At 39.3% G+C, this 16,156-nt stretch overlaps 2 protein-coding genes across 5 annotated transcripts in view; one reads left to right on the top strand and one right to left on the bottom strand.

Moving 5' to 3' along the window:
* Window positions 1-6,412, bottom strand: part of LOC111565255 (WD repeat-containing protein 37-like) — a 32,542-nt gene extending 26,130 nt beyond the window's left edge. Inside the window, exons 1-4 of one of the 3 annotated variants that reach the window (XM_023265301.3) lie at window positions 6,320-6,412; window positions 3,049-3,323; window positions 797-893; window positions 556-651 (exon numbers count right to left, since the gene is read on the bottom strand). In XM_023265301.3, the coding sequence (XP_023121069.1) occupies window positions 556-651; window positions 797-893; window positions 3,049-3,201 (346 nt within the window). In that variant the 5' untranslated portion in view covers window positions 3,202-3,323; window positions 6,320-6,412. Of the gene's footprint in view, window positions 1-555; window positions 652-796; window positions 894-3,048; window positions 3,324-5,735; window positions 6,042-6,319 lie in introns of those variants that run through there. The other 2 variants (XM_023265293.3, XM_023265316.3) reach the window with 2 other exon arrangements.
* Window positions 6,141-15,679, top strand: idi1 (isopentenyl-diphosphate delta isomerase 1). Of its 2 annotated transcripts, none has more exons than XM_023265326.3 (7): window positions 6,141-6,261; window positions 9,933-10,120; window positions 11,751-11,923; window positions 12,009-12,101; window positions 12,231-12,361; window positions 12,474-12,578; window positions 14,888-15,679. In XM_023265326.3, exons 2-7 carry the CDS (start codon window positions 9,978-9,980, stop codon window positions 15,098-15,100), a joined length of 858 nt encoding a protein of 285 aa, XP_023121094.2. In that variant the 5' UTR covers window positions 6,141-6,261; window positions 9,933-9,977; the 3' UTR covers window positions 15,101-15,679. The 2 variants fall into 2 exon arrangements, with proteins under 2 accessions (XP_023121094.2, XP_023121096.2); XM_023265328.3 differs by having other exon boundaries at window positions 6,147-6,257.
* Window positions 15,680-16,156: the final 477 nt, after the last annotated feature.

Here is a 16,156-nt window from a genome sequence, read left to right as displayed (position 1 = left end):
TAAATAAACTTGCACTTACACTTCTCAGTCTATTCTAAAAACAGGCCATTAGTAAAATACAGCTTACAGCTACTATCCTGACATTAGTAAGAGAGAGCTCAGAAGAAAACCCCACCACTTTTCTCCCTCTCAGATGCAAGAAATCACTGAAAATATGTTCAAATTTATCAAAACAGTAGGAGTTGTTGCAGAGCCTGCTGTTTATTTAAATCAGCTGATTGCAAATTTTTAGAGCAGGTATATGTGTGTGTGGTGAGACACTCCCACTCCCAATATGCTCTCATAATATCCTCTCACTTTTTACTGCTGTTTTACAATACTATGCCATAAAGATAGTAAATAAGTGGAACAATAATTAAAATCCTTATGCATGCCAACTTCGAATCTGATTTTTTCGGCTGCAAAAGGATGACATATGCTCTTGTATTTTAAGCAATGACAAACTGTATTTTCAGTTTTAATTTCCAAAGAAGAAACATCTATTAAATGTATTAGGGAGAACAAAAGACTTAGAAATTAGCAAAACTCCAGCAGATTTTGTAGGAAATACTGGACCTTTTGTTTTCAGGGCTCCCTTGGTGGGGTCTCCTCCCTCGACAGTCTGTCCATCTCCAGTGAGACGCTCGTTCAGAGAGTCGATTTCCCGGCGTACTGTAATGTTAGCACAGTGGCAGGGCGTCAGTGACCAAATATTGCCTATGCTCTGTTAGTCAATCAACACCTAAAGATCAATACAGTGAGCTATGTGCCCAGGAATCCAAATATATTTGGTAAACTCTTCCTATCAGGTACTCACATTCAATGTTTTCAATGTAGAGATTTTCAAATTCGCGTTCAATCTGGCCAAACAGGTCAAGAAGATTGTTCCGCAAAGCAAGGGGCAGCTTGGAGTCCTGGACAAACGGACAGAAAGAGGAACAATGCTTGAATAAACTTCATGGTAAGGTGACATATGGGATGAAAAACAGGTAGAAAGCAGGAGTTAATCTACATCCTCCTCAAGTGTGGTATCATCCTATCTCATGTAATGTTACTTAAACACCATTATCATTTTAATATGTTGAAACACTACAGCTAAACAATGACAAACAGGTGTCCAGTAAATTCTACTACCACTCCTGAAAGAGACGCTTCAGTGATTCATTAAATACACACCACTTAATCAAAGTGAAGACAACCCACATAAATCTCTCGTCAAGCACAAACTGTGTATTTGCCTGACATAATCAGATGCCCAGTGCCTTCAAAGTCAAAACGCAGCTACACTTTAAGCTACAGAACTACAAACTTCTAACAATTAACTTCACAATAATAAGAGTTCAACTAAACAAACGCCACATTTTAACTGATTTACCTCCATGGTGAACTTCTAGATGCACCCAGTTATCAGCTGACCACCATTCTCCACCAGACAAGCATACAAAGAGAAGTAAAAGCTGCCATGAAAACAATAGTGTCAAACAGCTGCATCTGACAGCTCAGTTTGGGAGCTCTTGCTTAGTTCTGTAGCCATCTAGGATACCAAATGCTTGACTGTCACTCTTTCTGCTGGGGCACGTGTTCAAAACCAACAGTTTGTCACATTGACATGAGTCACCTGACCATTCTGCCAGCTCCACATGACAACATACTTAGTAAAAGAAAAAAATGTCAATTAACAAATAACAGGCAGCCCTTATGAATTCAAAGCGGCTTAGTTACGGCCTTTAAACCTGCAGCGTACTCTGGCCAGCAATGACAGCATTAAAAGAGCAGGAGAAAATGCGTCCTGTGTTATATATGGGTTCATAAAGCTGTCTGTGTGTGGAACTTGTGCTGTCGGGGGTAGACTGGGTACATAAACAGAGCCAGCATGTCTTGGCAATAGACAGAAAGGACTGTTGAAAAGACTAATCAGACCTGGACAAGCGGCCCATATTAAAACTTGATGAGACAACAGGCCAGTGCAAGCTGAGCTCTAGTTTTAGTGGCTGATAATTCAAGGACATTGTCCAGCATAGAAAGTAAAAGCTGCAGGACTTCAATGGACAAACTAGGGCGAAGCAATGTTGGTAAAATCAAGCATCCATTTCTGGACTGAATACAAAAATTGAACATCAGCCGTTTAAAACTAAAAGTGATAATAGATATAGCACCAAGCTAAACAGCACTAACCATTGTCCAATCCTAAATGTCCACCATCTATGAACTCCTATGCTAAAAAAAAAAAAAAAATTAAAACATAGTGATAGAATGTAAATCACTCACAAACCTATTGCTCATCTTATCTGACAGATAACTGCAGATAAGGTCACTCTTCAGCCAGCTCCCGAAAGTTAACAACCAGGATGTTCTTGATCAAACAAAAACAGTTTTATCATCTTAGCAGCAAAGATGCGTGACAGTACACTACAACTGGTCGGCATCAGGAAATGGCTGCTCACTAAAAAACTCCCTTTCTAGAAGAAATCAATCAACTGTAGGACCAATTTAAATAAGCTAGTTTAGAGAAGGTTAATCACCAACTTGATGGCACCAGTGGGTTTAAAAAGTCACAGGAGAGAGGTTCTTTTGTTTTAAAACAATGAAATCAGTAACAAAAAAAATCACATCCACCCCAGACAATTGTTCAAACTTGGATAATCTGGATCAAATTAACTTTTTAACTATAAAAAGATTTCAACCAAAGTAACATCCTGCAGCTATCGAGGAAAAAACAACCCATTCCCAGGGGGCAGAAAGCGCTTCTCAAAAACACATCGTCGCATGGAGCAGTAGATGTTGCAACACCGGGTAGAAAATAAACGCAATGCCGTTTAACCGGCTAGTACTGTACTCTCTTGACTGACAAAAACAGCCTCGCAGCACAACAGAATGACAATCAAAACGCTAATTAACAAAGAACAACCTTTCTAATGTTTTCCAAATGCATGGAAACAACATATGATATATATATATATATATCTTTACAAGTGCTTTGTCTGCAAGTTTAACCAGAATGCTTGTCTGCAGCTGTCAGAGATTGTGTGTGAGCGAGAAGAAGCATGAGTGTGTGCATATGTCCCTCACCTGTCCCTCCAGCATGTCTCCTCTTAGGATGCCTGGTTGCCTCTCCTCTGTGCTGTTGGTGCGGCGGATAGATAAACTGTGAGCCTTGCGCTTCTGCTTGGGGTGACGAGCAGCCGAAGCAGAGCCGCTGCTGCTTCCGCCCTCCACAGGCATCCCTCCTACCTCGTGGGTGGCCCTGCCCCCTACTCACACCCTACCTGAGAGGCAGGTAAACAAAGGCCAGACTCGCTGGTTGGCTGGTGGGTGGGTTAGAGCTGCCAGTTATCACCACCGGCCTGCAGGTAAAAAGGAAGTTAAGTTCAGGTTTGCAGTCATTGTAGGAACAAATACCAGTAAAACCAACTATTATTTTGATTGTCGATCAATCTGTTGATTATTTACTTGATTACAGGATTAGTTGTTTGGTTTATAAAATGCCAAAAAATGGTGAAAATATCAAATAGTATTTCCCAAAGCCCAAGATGACATCCATAAATCTTTTGTTCACTACCCAAACATATTCAGTTTACTGTCACAGAGGAGAAAAGAAAGCGGGTATCACAGAATTTCTTAAATAATTGCTTGAACCGAGGAATCAGTTATAAAAATGGCTAGTGATTAATGTCATTGATTATTTGTTGCAGCTCTAATCAACATATATTTACAAACAGGGTGCTTTTTGATGCAGTCTTGTCTTGAAACAGCATATTTTTAAACTATCAAAGGCCTAGCAATTGAATGCTTTACTTGGAGAACCTGACTGAGATTATATTTAAAAAATAAAAAGGGAAATAATGATCCAAAAAAAAGCACTTTGTCAATAAAACCTCTTTTCTGAGTAATTCACTTTACTCCTTACCAGTGCCTGCTGTTGGAAGATGGTCGGAAAAAATAACAGATGTTTAAAACATCATTGACGTCATTTCAACCAATAAATAAGCTTTCCTTGGTAAACTGCATGTAATCCAAGTTTACTACTAGCAGCCAGTAAAGCCTGGGAGACTCTTTCCCTTAATTTGATGGCATCAGAACATCTTGACTTGACAAATGATAAACAGGAGCTGAAGTTTAGTTTGTTGTTTCCAGGTGTTTGCAGGTGTCTTTCCTCTGAGTTTATTAAATACCTGCAGCATCAGATAGCAGCAGGATCCAAAGGGAGAGAAGTTGGCACATGTAACAACATTAGTAATTTTATCAATTATATATAGTGATAAATCATCCCTCACATGGATAGTAAATCACACTGTGTACTTCTCAACAGTACAGACAGTTGAGCTGTTACACACAGTCACAGTTTATCAGCTACAGTTAAATCATTTGTTACATAGCTGGATCCTGAGCTCCATCACAGCTGAATGTTGTTTTACTGAAAAAGTCTGACCATTACTAAAGTCAAAGTATTTTTCTGTTTATCAAGTGTTTCTATTCTGAAAAAAGTTGATACAACAGCGGGATTTTTTCACTTCAGAGCCAGATAATTGCAGTAATGATTATTTTGCTTGTAAATATCTGGCCTCCTTCGCACACGGTGGCATTTTTAATATTGTTTTGTTATATATTATTTAATGTTGATATTTTATTACTTATTGCTTGTTGTTATGCACCGTCCAGTGGAAGCTATTTATATTTTCGTCATGCCATGTATGATGACAATAAAGCCATTCTAATACTAGATGTATTATCAAAAGTGACTTCTCCAACTGAATAAGTTCAACACAGGTAGCATAGACACACAAGGAAATCACGTTATTTTACATAAATGGCTGTAGTTTGGTCAATTACCATCACACACGGATAGAATTTTTAGCACAAAAAAATGAAAAGAATGCATTGATGTCTTCCCTGTGAGTGAGCTTGTTCTCCTCAAATACTGAGAAAAGTTGAACTATTTTCAGCAACGCTCACCCTAATATCCACAATATAGACTTTACCTGCATTAGTAAATCAGGTAATTAGCAAAATATTCTACAATTTCATTTAGCAGATGCTTTTATCCAAAGCAACACACATCTGAGAGTAGATACAACACAAGCAAGGATCTAGTCAGGAGAAAACAACCTGGATAAGTGTCATAAAACATATCATATTATCTGCAAAATAACAAAAGTTTACTAGTATGTATTTTTGTATCTCTCCTATTGACACAGCAACCTAAACTGAACAATAGAAGCCCTGAAATTCAGTAATGACTTTTCAATTCAGATTTTTTTTTACTCACTACCACTTTGCGTTGTTGGAGGATAATTGTGGTAATAATGTGTCATATTTAAATGTGTCAATGATACCGCTTTGAGGAATGGATCCTTCATGAACTGTATGTGATCCGTTTTTACCTCCGACAGCCTGACGTTAGTCAACTGCTAGAAAAAAAATCAACGGTTGTCAACAGACATTACCACATTATTAATTTAGTGTATTTTCATGAAGTTCAGTGTGAGACGTTTTGAGATTATGCAGGTTCGTGCTACCTTTATGAAGCAGTAGTATCGCAGTAATGGATCAAAAGTAGCAAGACAACGCATGATAAATATTTAACTACCGTTATGTCGCTACTAACGGACAAACTGAAAGTATGACGTGCGTCAGTTGACACATACGTTTAATTAACGTTTAACGGCGCTTGCAAAATGACAATTTGACCTCTGTTTCAGGACCCGTGACCTACCGCCGAAATAATACTGGCATATACGAAACAAGCAGACACTCACCACTGTCACTGCTTCTCTGAATTCATATTTGGCAAGCACCACTCGACAAATGAAATGAGCTACATGCTAGCACGGGCTAGCTGCCACATATCACCTTCATTGCGGCGTTTAACGTCGGTTCATCAGACAACAGCTAAAAGACACGGCTATATCCCTCACAGCTTGATACGAAAACATACAGGGCTATGAAGTTGTATTTTTAAACATGCCGTCTACGAATGACTTTGACAAAGGGCGGTGATAGCGCGCTCTAGTTTGACAAGTACCACAAATTAGATCCAAATTTTGACACATCACGTATTTTATTAGTGCACCCACTTCCGTATCACGTGGCTTGTGTTTGCACTTTGTGAGCCAATGGGCAGCCGCGTCGCCGACAGGCTAACGAATGAAAATCCGTGACGTCAGGAATAGGGAACGGAGTGGTGCGCCTGCTGGATTCGGCTCTGACATACCGTCGTAAACAAACGCAGCACACTTTTAAAGACGTGGTTTGTCTAGCTGAAGCGGAGCAAGGCTTCTGTAAGTAAGTGAACGTTTTGTCGGTTTCTCTATAGGTTGTATTTGTGACAGACAATCCATACTTATGTTCAGTTGTCAGAGGCCTGGGTGGTGCGAGCTGTGCTGTGGTCTGATGGCGTGTTGACAGTCAGTGTCTGGAGGAAAACACGGAGTGGATCCAGCTGGAACGGGACACCAAGACCCCAAACACTTCCTACTGATGTATCAGTGATGCATCATAATATTGAAATACATATCCTCGTGAGAACCGAGGGGAGAAAAAGTTATCTTTAAATTTCACTTTTTTGGTGATTTCCTGCCTTCTTGGAGCTCACAATTCAGAATTTTGTAAAAGTAGAACAGAGAAGAATGTTAATCCATTTTCTGAAACTTGAAACTGTAATAAGCTAAATAAAACTGAACATTAACAGAAATTAAACTCTCAACAGTCGCGAGGCCTGCGTTTTCCTACAGTCTCCACTTTGCCTCAGCATGAAAACAAAGTTCTCCTCATCCTATGCAATCACGAGACATCTGGATTTAGTAAGGTAGCTCAAATGAATCAAAAGATATAGATCAAAAACAGATGCCTACTACAGAGGACATAAATGAATGGGCCAGGTCTCAGGAGGATATGACTGACAGACAGGGCCCATTTTACTATGTTAAGTGCATTCATGCTTCTATTTTAGTCATCATTTCAACACAGGGTTTTACCTGTAATAGAGTAGCATGGTGTTATAGTGGTACTGATATGTTTGCTAAAGCAGTATTATCTACATCTCTCCCCGATCATTAAATATTACCAGTTTATAATGACATTGATATCAATCTCAAGGAATTATATAAAAGAGGACCCTTTACTTTCTCAGAAATAAAATCAGTGTCAATTTGTCACTTAATCTATGAGTTTATGAGAATTTTCAATAATTGATTAATTGATTGCTACTCTACACTACACAATGGCAAGTTGTGGTATTGGAGTAATTCAGTCATACGTATTCAACTCCTAAATCCATCCTGAAGAAGATTTATAATAGAGAAAATCCCACTCTGCAAGTTGAGAGGATTAGTAGTTTTCTGATTTCACTCTTACTGTCAGCTGTCTGGTTCTTTCACCTGTAGAATGCTGCATGTTGTTTAGAGGATCTGATTTATCAGTTAATCCTGATAGGCTGTGCTGGTAATCTGGTTTGTAGGTGTGATGGCAGCTAAAAGGAGGGATTAAACTAGAATTTCATGCGCTTTCATACATGGGGGGAGCTGAGGGGTGGTAAACACAAACTAAAGTCCAGCAGAGGGCCCAGCAGAGGGCTGAACACATAGAACTGGAGTTACATCTGCAGGTATTCATTACTATTTTGCTGGCAGACTTGTTTTTGCAGAACAGTTCTCTTACTTTACAGCTGTTGTTCATATGTAGATTCATCTTAAAAGCATAACCACCCTCCACTCAACCACATATAACTAAGTAGTTCTAACTAACCAGAAAATATTTACACTGATTTTGTAGCAATCCAAAGATTTTGTATTATTGTCACTGAAAAATGTAAAGACAGTATAACAATGAAGTGATGTCTCAACCAGGGGAGAGTCCTGAGTAGAAAAGGGACACTTTTGACAGTCTTATGTGTGCTTATCTTGTGTAATTTAAGTGGCAACATCCTATTAGCTTTATCAACAATTAAGAATCAATTGAGGGTTACATTAAAAACTTATTATACTGTATGTGAGCTCTCAAGTACTTCTACATGGCAGTTATGCTTACATAAGCAAATGATAAGAGTAAGGGATCAAAGACAAAGGAACTCTTTGCACATCGATTTCATGGGACAGGTGCAGGGGAGAGGAACAAGCATTTCCAGAAGCCCCACGAAAGGCTCCAGCACACTGTTCAACTTACAAAAATAGATATATTTGTGGTATTTTGGGGCCAGACCTTCATCAGACAAATGGTTTGTTGGCGTTTGATCCTGAACTTGCAATGGAAATGAAGAAATTCCACAAAATACAGAAATTAAACGGACAACACCAAACAGCCCAAACATAGTAGAGGAAAAAGAGGAAAGGTAAACATTTTAATCAATAATCTCAACAATAAATTTATTTGAAATCCTCCCCAGTACAAGATATACATACAATTCATATCTCAGCCTCCCCTTTTCTGACTTTTTGAGACTTTTGATAGATTGAATGGCCCAAAACATGAACGGTTTTTATATTAAACTATTTGGCCAACAGCAATTTGCTTGAAAAAAAAATGATGAGACATTGTATAGTGTCAAAGTGGAAATGCTAAGCTGTGGTGTTGAATGCTTATTTTGCTTATATGTAATCCAGCATATACAAAACACATAGACATGTTAACAAGGTGAAAAAAAAGCAACAATTTCATTTTCACTGGGGGGGGGACCTTTTAAAAAAAGGTTGTGGCTCTTAACTGATAATAAAGCCTGCTGCTCAGTAGTTGTTGGTAGCTTTTTGATTTCACTATTACTGTAGGCTGTCTGCTGCTTTTACCTCTAGAATGCTTCATCAGTGCCCAAACTGTGTTAAAGCCTGGCTCTTGAGGTAGTGCACTTTCCAATCTGTAGACACACTGATCAGAGACACTATTTCATTGATTAATCTAGATAGGGCTTGCTAGTTCACACAACCAGTCTGAGCTCACATATATTTCAAACACCTTGACATGTTAACCATTAATAAGCCACAGTTCAGATCAGATGAGTTGGTTGGCCGATCAAGCACAGTAACGTCATGGTCAGTAAACAATTTGGTTGTACTGTAATTAGTCTACCAAAGAATGCTGCGGAGTTAGTTGACAATCGGTGTACGCTTGTCCGTCTGCTATTCTGTCTGTTCGCAACATCACTGAAAAATGGACAAACAGATTTGGATGAAATTTTCAGGAAAGGCCAGAAATGACACAAGGACCAAGTGATTAGATTTTGGCAGTGATGCAGCTGATAGTCTGGATCCACGGATTTGTTAAAGATTTCTGTATCATTGCGTGATAGCGGCACGGCGTCACTGTAACCATGACAACAAGAGAACGCTGCGTCAGCTGCCTGCTGATGATCTCATGATTGCGATCCTGCTACAAATCTACCGCTGAGGACTTATCGGGACTTATCTGTCGGAAATGATACAAGGAACAATTGATTAAATGTGGGGGTGTTTCCGAGTCCCACCAATTTCCGCTGCCCGCTACATATTTAGGTCGCAATGTGATTCAGTATCCATACATAACATACACATGCATAACGCATACCTGTGCTCAGCACAAGGTGATTTTGTGTTTACATCTGTATTAAATGATCACATTCTATGGTGCAGTGATTTCTGATCATCAGTAACTAATAAACAAATGCTGCATTTCTGAAAAAAAAGCTGCATTTCTGACAATGCTATATAAAGGAATGAACAGCCTTGGCAGAGTACTGCCTCTGAGTGTTTTTCTTGTTCTCTAATTTTCTGATTTTTAATTTCTAACTATTAACCCTCAATCTTATTCTTTATTTTTTTAAACTGCCTAGTTCCCTTATTTGATTTGATCTCTAATCTAGCTATTTATTTATTTAACTTATTATCATTTTTACTATTTATTTTAATCGACTGCTCTGACTTGTCTCCTTATGTTCTGTCTCTTCCGATCCCTCCCCTCGGGTGCTCCTCTCCGGTTTTTACCCACAGCCTCGTCTTCCGTCCTTGTGATTGGTTTTCCGTTTTGGTCAGGCGATGGTGAGGCCTGTGTGGGCGGTGCTCCGGTCGGTATCCTGGCAGGGCGCCGCTGTGCTGAAATCAAACGTACCTGTGTCCTGCAGAGCAGCAGCTCGTCTGAGCTCCAGACCTGCCGTCAGCTGTTGCAGAGCCTCATCCAGGTAGGACAGACTCTCTGAAACCGCGTCTGTGTTTGAGTTTAAAGGCCGGAAGGCCTGTGATGAGTTTACAGACCATAATCTGGAGGTAGTGTGTCTGAGCTATTCATAGCTGAGCAGGCTGGGTGTCTCTGTAGTCCGGATATACGTAGCTCTCTCGATGCACCAGTCACGCCAAATTCTACCCGAGCTTTTGTTTGGTATGCATTTTTAATTTCCCTAGTTACTTAGGATTAATCGGGGCTGATGAGTACTAAAACTATGCACTAACTTTGAACAGGAAGTGGTTTCTGAAAAAAAAGTGTTCATATGAGGACAGTGGTTTTGTTTATATGATACAATGAATTCACCAGTTTATTTTAATGCCTAAACTTGGCAGTACAAAATCAAATAGTTAAACTTTTTGTCTTACAACCAGGAACTAGTTGTTCATTCCATGTATCTCTTGGCTGAAAGTGGAAATCTGTAAAAGGTCAGTGCAATAGTGTGAGAAAGCAACACATGGATTTCGTGCAAAAATCTTTCACTTGAAACTAGGAACCAGGACTAGGCATGTCCTTTTGGTCTGTAGGAGGAGTCTGTCAGACTCACTGGCTTGTATGAAATGCTGAATAACAGTCTGGAACACATAACACGTCACACACCTCACCAGGTTTCCCAGAGCAGCCTTTATGTCATTTTACATTCGGTTTCTGTGGGTGTTGGACTTTGGATCAGTTATCTGAACATGTTCCTTGGACACTGGGCAGTTTAAATCTTTACAAGCTGCTACTCAGATGTGTTGGTAGTTAGAGCTACAACAACACATTTATTAGTGGGTAACTATTAGATTTATCACCATCTATTTTGATTGTAAACAGGAAAAAATGTCGGAATCCAGTGTCTTAAATTGAATGTTTTTTTGGTTTATTTTCTCCTCTGTGACAGTAAACTAAATATCTTCGGGTTGTGGACAAAACAGGATATTTGAGGACGTCATCTTGGGCTTTGGGAAACACTCATTAACATTCTTCATCATTTTGTGACCCTTTATAGACCAAACAACTAATTGAATAATCGATAGACTAATCAATAATGTAAATAGTCAGTAGGTGCAGCCCTGTTGATAACACACTGATTATTTTTAGAATCTAAAAGTTCAAACCCTGCTTATACTGTAAAAACTGTGCTTTGGAGAAGCACACACCATCACATGTACTCTACCAGTCAAAAGGTTGGACACACCTCCTCATTCAATGCTTTTTATTTATTTATGTGCGTTATTTTCTACATTGTAGATTAATACTGAAGATGAACACTTTTTTGATTACAACATAATTCCATATGTATTTTTTATAGTTTTGATGTCTTCAGTATTAATCTACCATATATAAAATATTTTTTAAAAATTAAAAAAAACATTGAAAGAGAAGGTGTGTCCACTTTTGACTGGTAGTGTATCTACTTCCATCGACATGAGTGTAAAAGTTAATTGATTTTCTCTCTCTGCTTTCCTTTCCTCACTACCCTGCAAAGGCTTCCTAGTTAGACATTTCCTGCTCTGTTTAAAATGTCATTGGAAAGTGTAGATAGGGTGATAAAACTGTAAATCATCAACTGTTGTCCACCTGTTTGTCCTCCTGCTGTCCCACAGTGCCGTGCGATACCTTCACTCTGCAGCCAGAATGCCTGAGATAACCACAGACCACCTGGACCAGAAACAGGTGCAGCTGCTCTCTGAGATGTGCATCCTCATCGACGAGAACGACCGCAAGATCGGAGCAGACACCAAGAAAAACTGTCACCTCAACTCCAACATTGATAAAGGTGCCTCTCTGCTGCATTAAAATGCGCGTTCCAGCATGTGTTTTCCTTTCAATGTTTCTGATTTGTACTGACGTTGTCTCTCCAGGGCTACTGCACAGAGCCTTCAGCGTCTTCCTTTTCAACAGTGAAGAGAAGCTGCTCTTACAACAGAGGTCTGATGCCAAAATCACTTTCCCAGGTCAGCAGAAAACCCCGATCCTCCCGGTGTGACTCCTCTCTGAAAGACTCCTGCTGTTCCATGCAGCATAGTGAAGGCACTAAACAGCATTTGTAGGTTTTTACATCTTCAGTTTGTGTTTTTGTGCAGGCTGCTTCACAAACACATGCTGCAGTCACCCGTTGCACACAGACAGTGAGCTGGAGGAGAGGGATGCATTGGGGGTGAGGACAGCTGCTCAGAGGAGACTCAACGCTGAGCTGGGTATCCCCCCAGAGCAGGTAGGCTGTCCACTGAAGTCCTGGCTTCTGCTTTTACTGCAAGAGGATTATGGAGGATTGTGGCCGACCTGTGCTTACTTCTGATCTCCTCTTCCTTCCTGTTGCTTCTCAGGTGACTCCAGATGAAATGACTTATCTAACAAGGATCCACTACAAGGCTCAGTCGGATGGTGTTTGGGGAGAACATGAGATTGACTACATCCTCTTCATGCAGAAGGTGGTTGACTTAGAGCAGGGTTGCATTTGAACATGTATGATTTTTATCTTGGCTCCTTTAGCCCCTTTCAGACATGCACTACTTTCCATTAGTCTGATGGCAATTTAGAGTGTCGTCTCACAAAGTTGGACCTTGTAACATCCCTTTCAGCTATGGCCATCCTCAGGTTGAGTCCTGACCTCCATCAAAGCTGCTGGAACACTTTTACTTTACAGTTAGTAAAGTAGTTAGATTATTATCACACATAGACCGAACCTTGTTTCTGTTCTGTTCTGTTTAGGAAGTCATAAATAAACTAGGCTGTTAGATAATGGGACCATTTGTTAAGCTGCTGCTAGTTTAAATTTAGTCTATTGTAATTCCAGTATTATCTAACATTCATCACTTAGTGTATTGTTGTATCTCGCATGAATGACAGATGTCATACTGCAGCTCTCTTCGTCACTTAAGTGGGTATGCCTGAGTGAAGACTTGGGAATATTAACATCAAAGTGACCTGTGCCCTTAAAATATAGGGTGCAGTCACTTTGCAGACAAATGATGCAGTGATTTCATGGATCTTATGTCAGAGAAGGGCTTATTTGTGCCTCTAGTTACGTCTGGATCACAGAGCAGAGCATGTTGTTTTCAGAAAAATACATACCTGTCTATCGGTTTATCTTTAGTGTACAGTGGATTCCATATTTTTCCATCTTGATGGTTTGAAGCAGGGATTAATTAGCTTATTGGAAGGAATAATTAGAAGTTCTGTGTGTTCTAATGTGCCCTGTTCAGACTACACAGGAGACTACAGATGACAGCTTCATTGTGTGCCTAAAGATTAGTACTCCTACACTGCCTGGAATAGTACTACCCAGCCTCTGTTTGCCTATGGAGTTACTGCAACGTAAATGACCCGTTTAGAAATGTCTCCATGTGAGCACGATATAATAATTGACTGAACTAAGGCATGGACAGTTCATCATGCAGGACCTGCCTTATCTTTTCAAAAGCATTGGTCAGTTCTGTTACTTGAATGTAATAACGCTTTAAATATAAGATACAGACCTGGGTTAACGAGTATCCTGGTTCAGCAAATGTCTGATATTGATGACGTTTTCAGAGAAGAAGTCTGGCCTATGATACCTCATAAAACAGCATTCACTGGAATGACAACTAAAGCTGTAGGATTTGACGTGAAACTTAAGACAACTGCAATGCTAGGTGTCATTTTCACTTTACGAAGGAGATACTTTATCAGTGTAATTTGGAGATGAGTTATGATACCATACTCTGAAATCAAAAGAAAGTTATTTATCAGAAAATTAAATGTTAATGACAATAGTCTTTAAAATTGTCTTGATGGTGCCTGACCATCAACAGTGTGACCTGAAAGTTTGTGAAACCTTAAAAATGTTTTGTTTTCTGCATAAATATGATGTAAAGCATCGCTGGATTTTCACAAGTTTTAAAAGTAGGTTTACAGGATCCAATAAAATAAATGAGACATTAATGTCATACTAAAAGAAAATAATCTAGCATTACTGATCTGTGAGTGGTAGAAATATGTGACGCCCTGATGTAGCAATTACTGCAGCAAAATGTTTACAGAAGTGTTTTATCAGTTCTGACATAAACTTGGAGAAATTGTAGCCCGTTCTCCAGCAAGAAGTAGCTTCAACTCTGAGATATTGGTGTTTCCTCACACAAGATTCAGTTCAGGGACATTTCCTTTAGAATTCACTAGTATAATTCAGAAGTCATCATTCAGTCAGTAATAATAAGCTGTCCTCCTGTCCCAGATGAAGCAAAATAGGCCCAAGCAATGATACTACCACCACCATGCTTCATGCTTATGCTGGAATGCAGCATTTTCCTTTCTTTAAACACAACAATTCTCATTTAAACCGAAAAGTTGTGTTTTCAGCTCATCCATCCAAACTCTTTTGTTTTCCAGCCTGAGAAGTATCTACTACTATATTTATTAGGTCCTCAGTTACCTCCTTTGTTCATGTCATGATACACTTTCACAAACATGTTGTGAAGATGAGACTTTAATAGATTCCTGCACCCACTCATACCTGGTTGTCATCCTATTGATTGACCTTAAAGGTTCACATACTTTGACCACTCACAGACACGTAATACTGGATAATTTTCCTGAATGAAGAAATGAATAGGTATAACATCTTTTAAATGCAGAATTTTTTGAAGGGTTTACAAACTTTAAAACAGCACTGTATTGTCGTACATATTTAGACTGTATTTGTCTGGTAATCCATCTATGAGCCTAAGATTTTATTTATTTCTTTATTTATGTCTCTCTATAGGACGTGGAGTTGATTCCAGACCCCAATGAGATCAAAAGTCACTGTTATGTGAGCAAAGAGGAGCTGAAGGAGATGTTAGAGAAGGCCAAGCGTAAGGAACTGGAGATCACACCTTGGTTCAGCCTCATCGCAGAGACCTTCCTCTTCAAGTGGTGGGACAACCTGCAGAACCTCAAGCAGTTCATGGATCACAACAACATCCACCGCATGTAGCCATCACAATCAGGCTTTACTTCCAGTTATTTCAAGCTTTTGATTGTTACAACACTTGCCTGATACACAAGCACAGCTGGCTCAGCTGCTTGAGACCTCCTGAAAGTAAGCATCCACACAAAATGTAAGCGGTTCACCGACTACTTTAGCTGAGGTAGCTGTAATTGTGGTGGAGCTATTGCCCTGAAAGAGAAAGAAGTAAATATATGGCTTACATGGGCTTGAAGCAGTGAGGTGCATTTATCTTCACAGCTGTTAGTCGTCTCTTGTAGTGCTGGTTGACTGACTCATCAGTCAGGTAATCGGCTTGAATAAGTTTCACTGTTTTAGTTTCAACAGAAGACATCGAACATTTCAGTTCAAGTAGAAAAAAACTGCGTTATTACTAACAGCCCCACCAAGAGAATAGCTTATTTTTGTATAAAAACTTAAAGTGCCTGATAACAGGTCATTAGGCTAAAGTGAGAAGTGTCTCCAAGTTCAGTAACTATCACTCTGTACCTTGTTGACAGTGATATCAGTGAACAGACTGTATGTTTGTACTCTTTTGCACAATAAAGTGTTGATGATTAATGGCAATAGATGGTTTCATTTCATAATCATAGGTCTGGGCAACACAAAGTAACACCTATATCAATAAGGTGATAATATGTTCAGCAGATCAAAGCATTGATTGTCCTGAAAATTGTGTTTTTCTGACTTTAGAAAAATAGAGATTTAAGTCGTAATATAGCAAAGACATTATCTGTTTGATTTGGTGAATGTTGTTTTTGAATACATATTCCAGTAGGTGGCAGCAGAAACCTTTGTCAGCTTTTAAATCTGCCAGTTTCTCAAGTACTGTGCTACAGGTTCCTCAGTCTGTAAGAAATATTGTTTAATGATTGATAAAATCTAGAGCAGACTGGTGAATCTGGTTTTAATAATAATAATGGGCTGCACAGTAGCTCAGTGGTTAGGAATGTCGCCTTGCATGCATCCTGTGTGTGGGTTTTCTCCTGCTTCCTCCCACAGTCCAGAAACATGCTGAGGTTAATTGGTAATTCTAAATTGTCC

The sequence above is a fragment of the Amphiprion ocellaris genome, chromosome 22 (assembly GCF_022539595.1).
Source record: "Amphiprion ocellaris isolate individual 3 ecotype Okinawa chromosome 22, ASM2253959v1, whole genome shotgun sequence".
Classification (NCBI taxonomy): domain Eukaryota; kingdom Metazoa; phylum Chordata; class Actinopteri; family Pomacentridae; genus Amphiprion; species Amphiprion ocellaris.
The sequence above is the reverse complement of the archived record's forward strand: the minus strand, read 5'-3'. Positions and strand labels throughout refer to the sequence as shown.

Coding starts and splice junctions, on each gene's coding strand:
- idi1 (XM_023265326.3), top strand. CDS start 9,978: ATGGTGAGGCCTGTGTGGGCGGTGCTCCGGTCGGTATCCTGGCAGGGC. Junction 10,121..11,750: donor TGTTGCAGAGCCTCATCCAG/GTAGGACAGACT, acceptor GCTGTCCCACAG/TGCCGTGCGATACCTTCACT. Junction 12,362..12,473: donor TGGGTATCCCCCCAGAGCAG/GTAGGCTGTCCA, acceptor GTTGCTTCTCAG/GTGACTCCAGATGAAATGAC.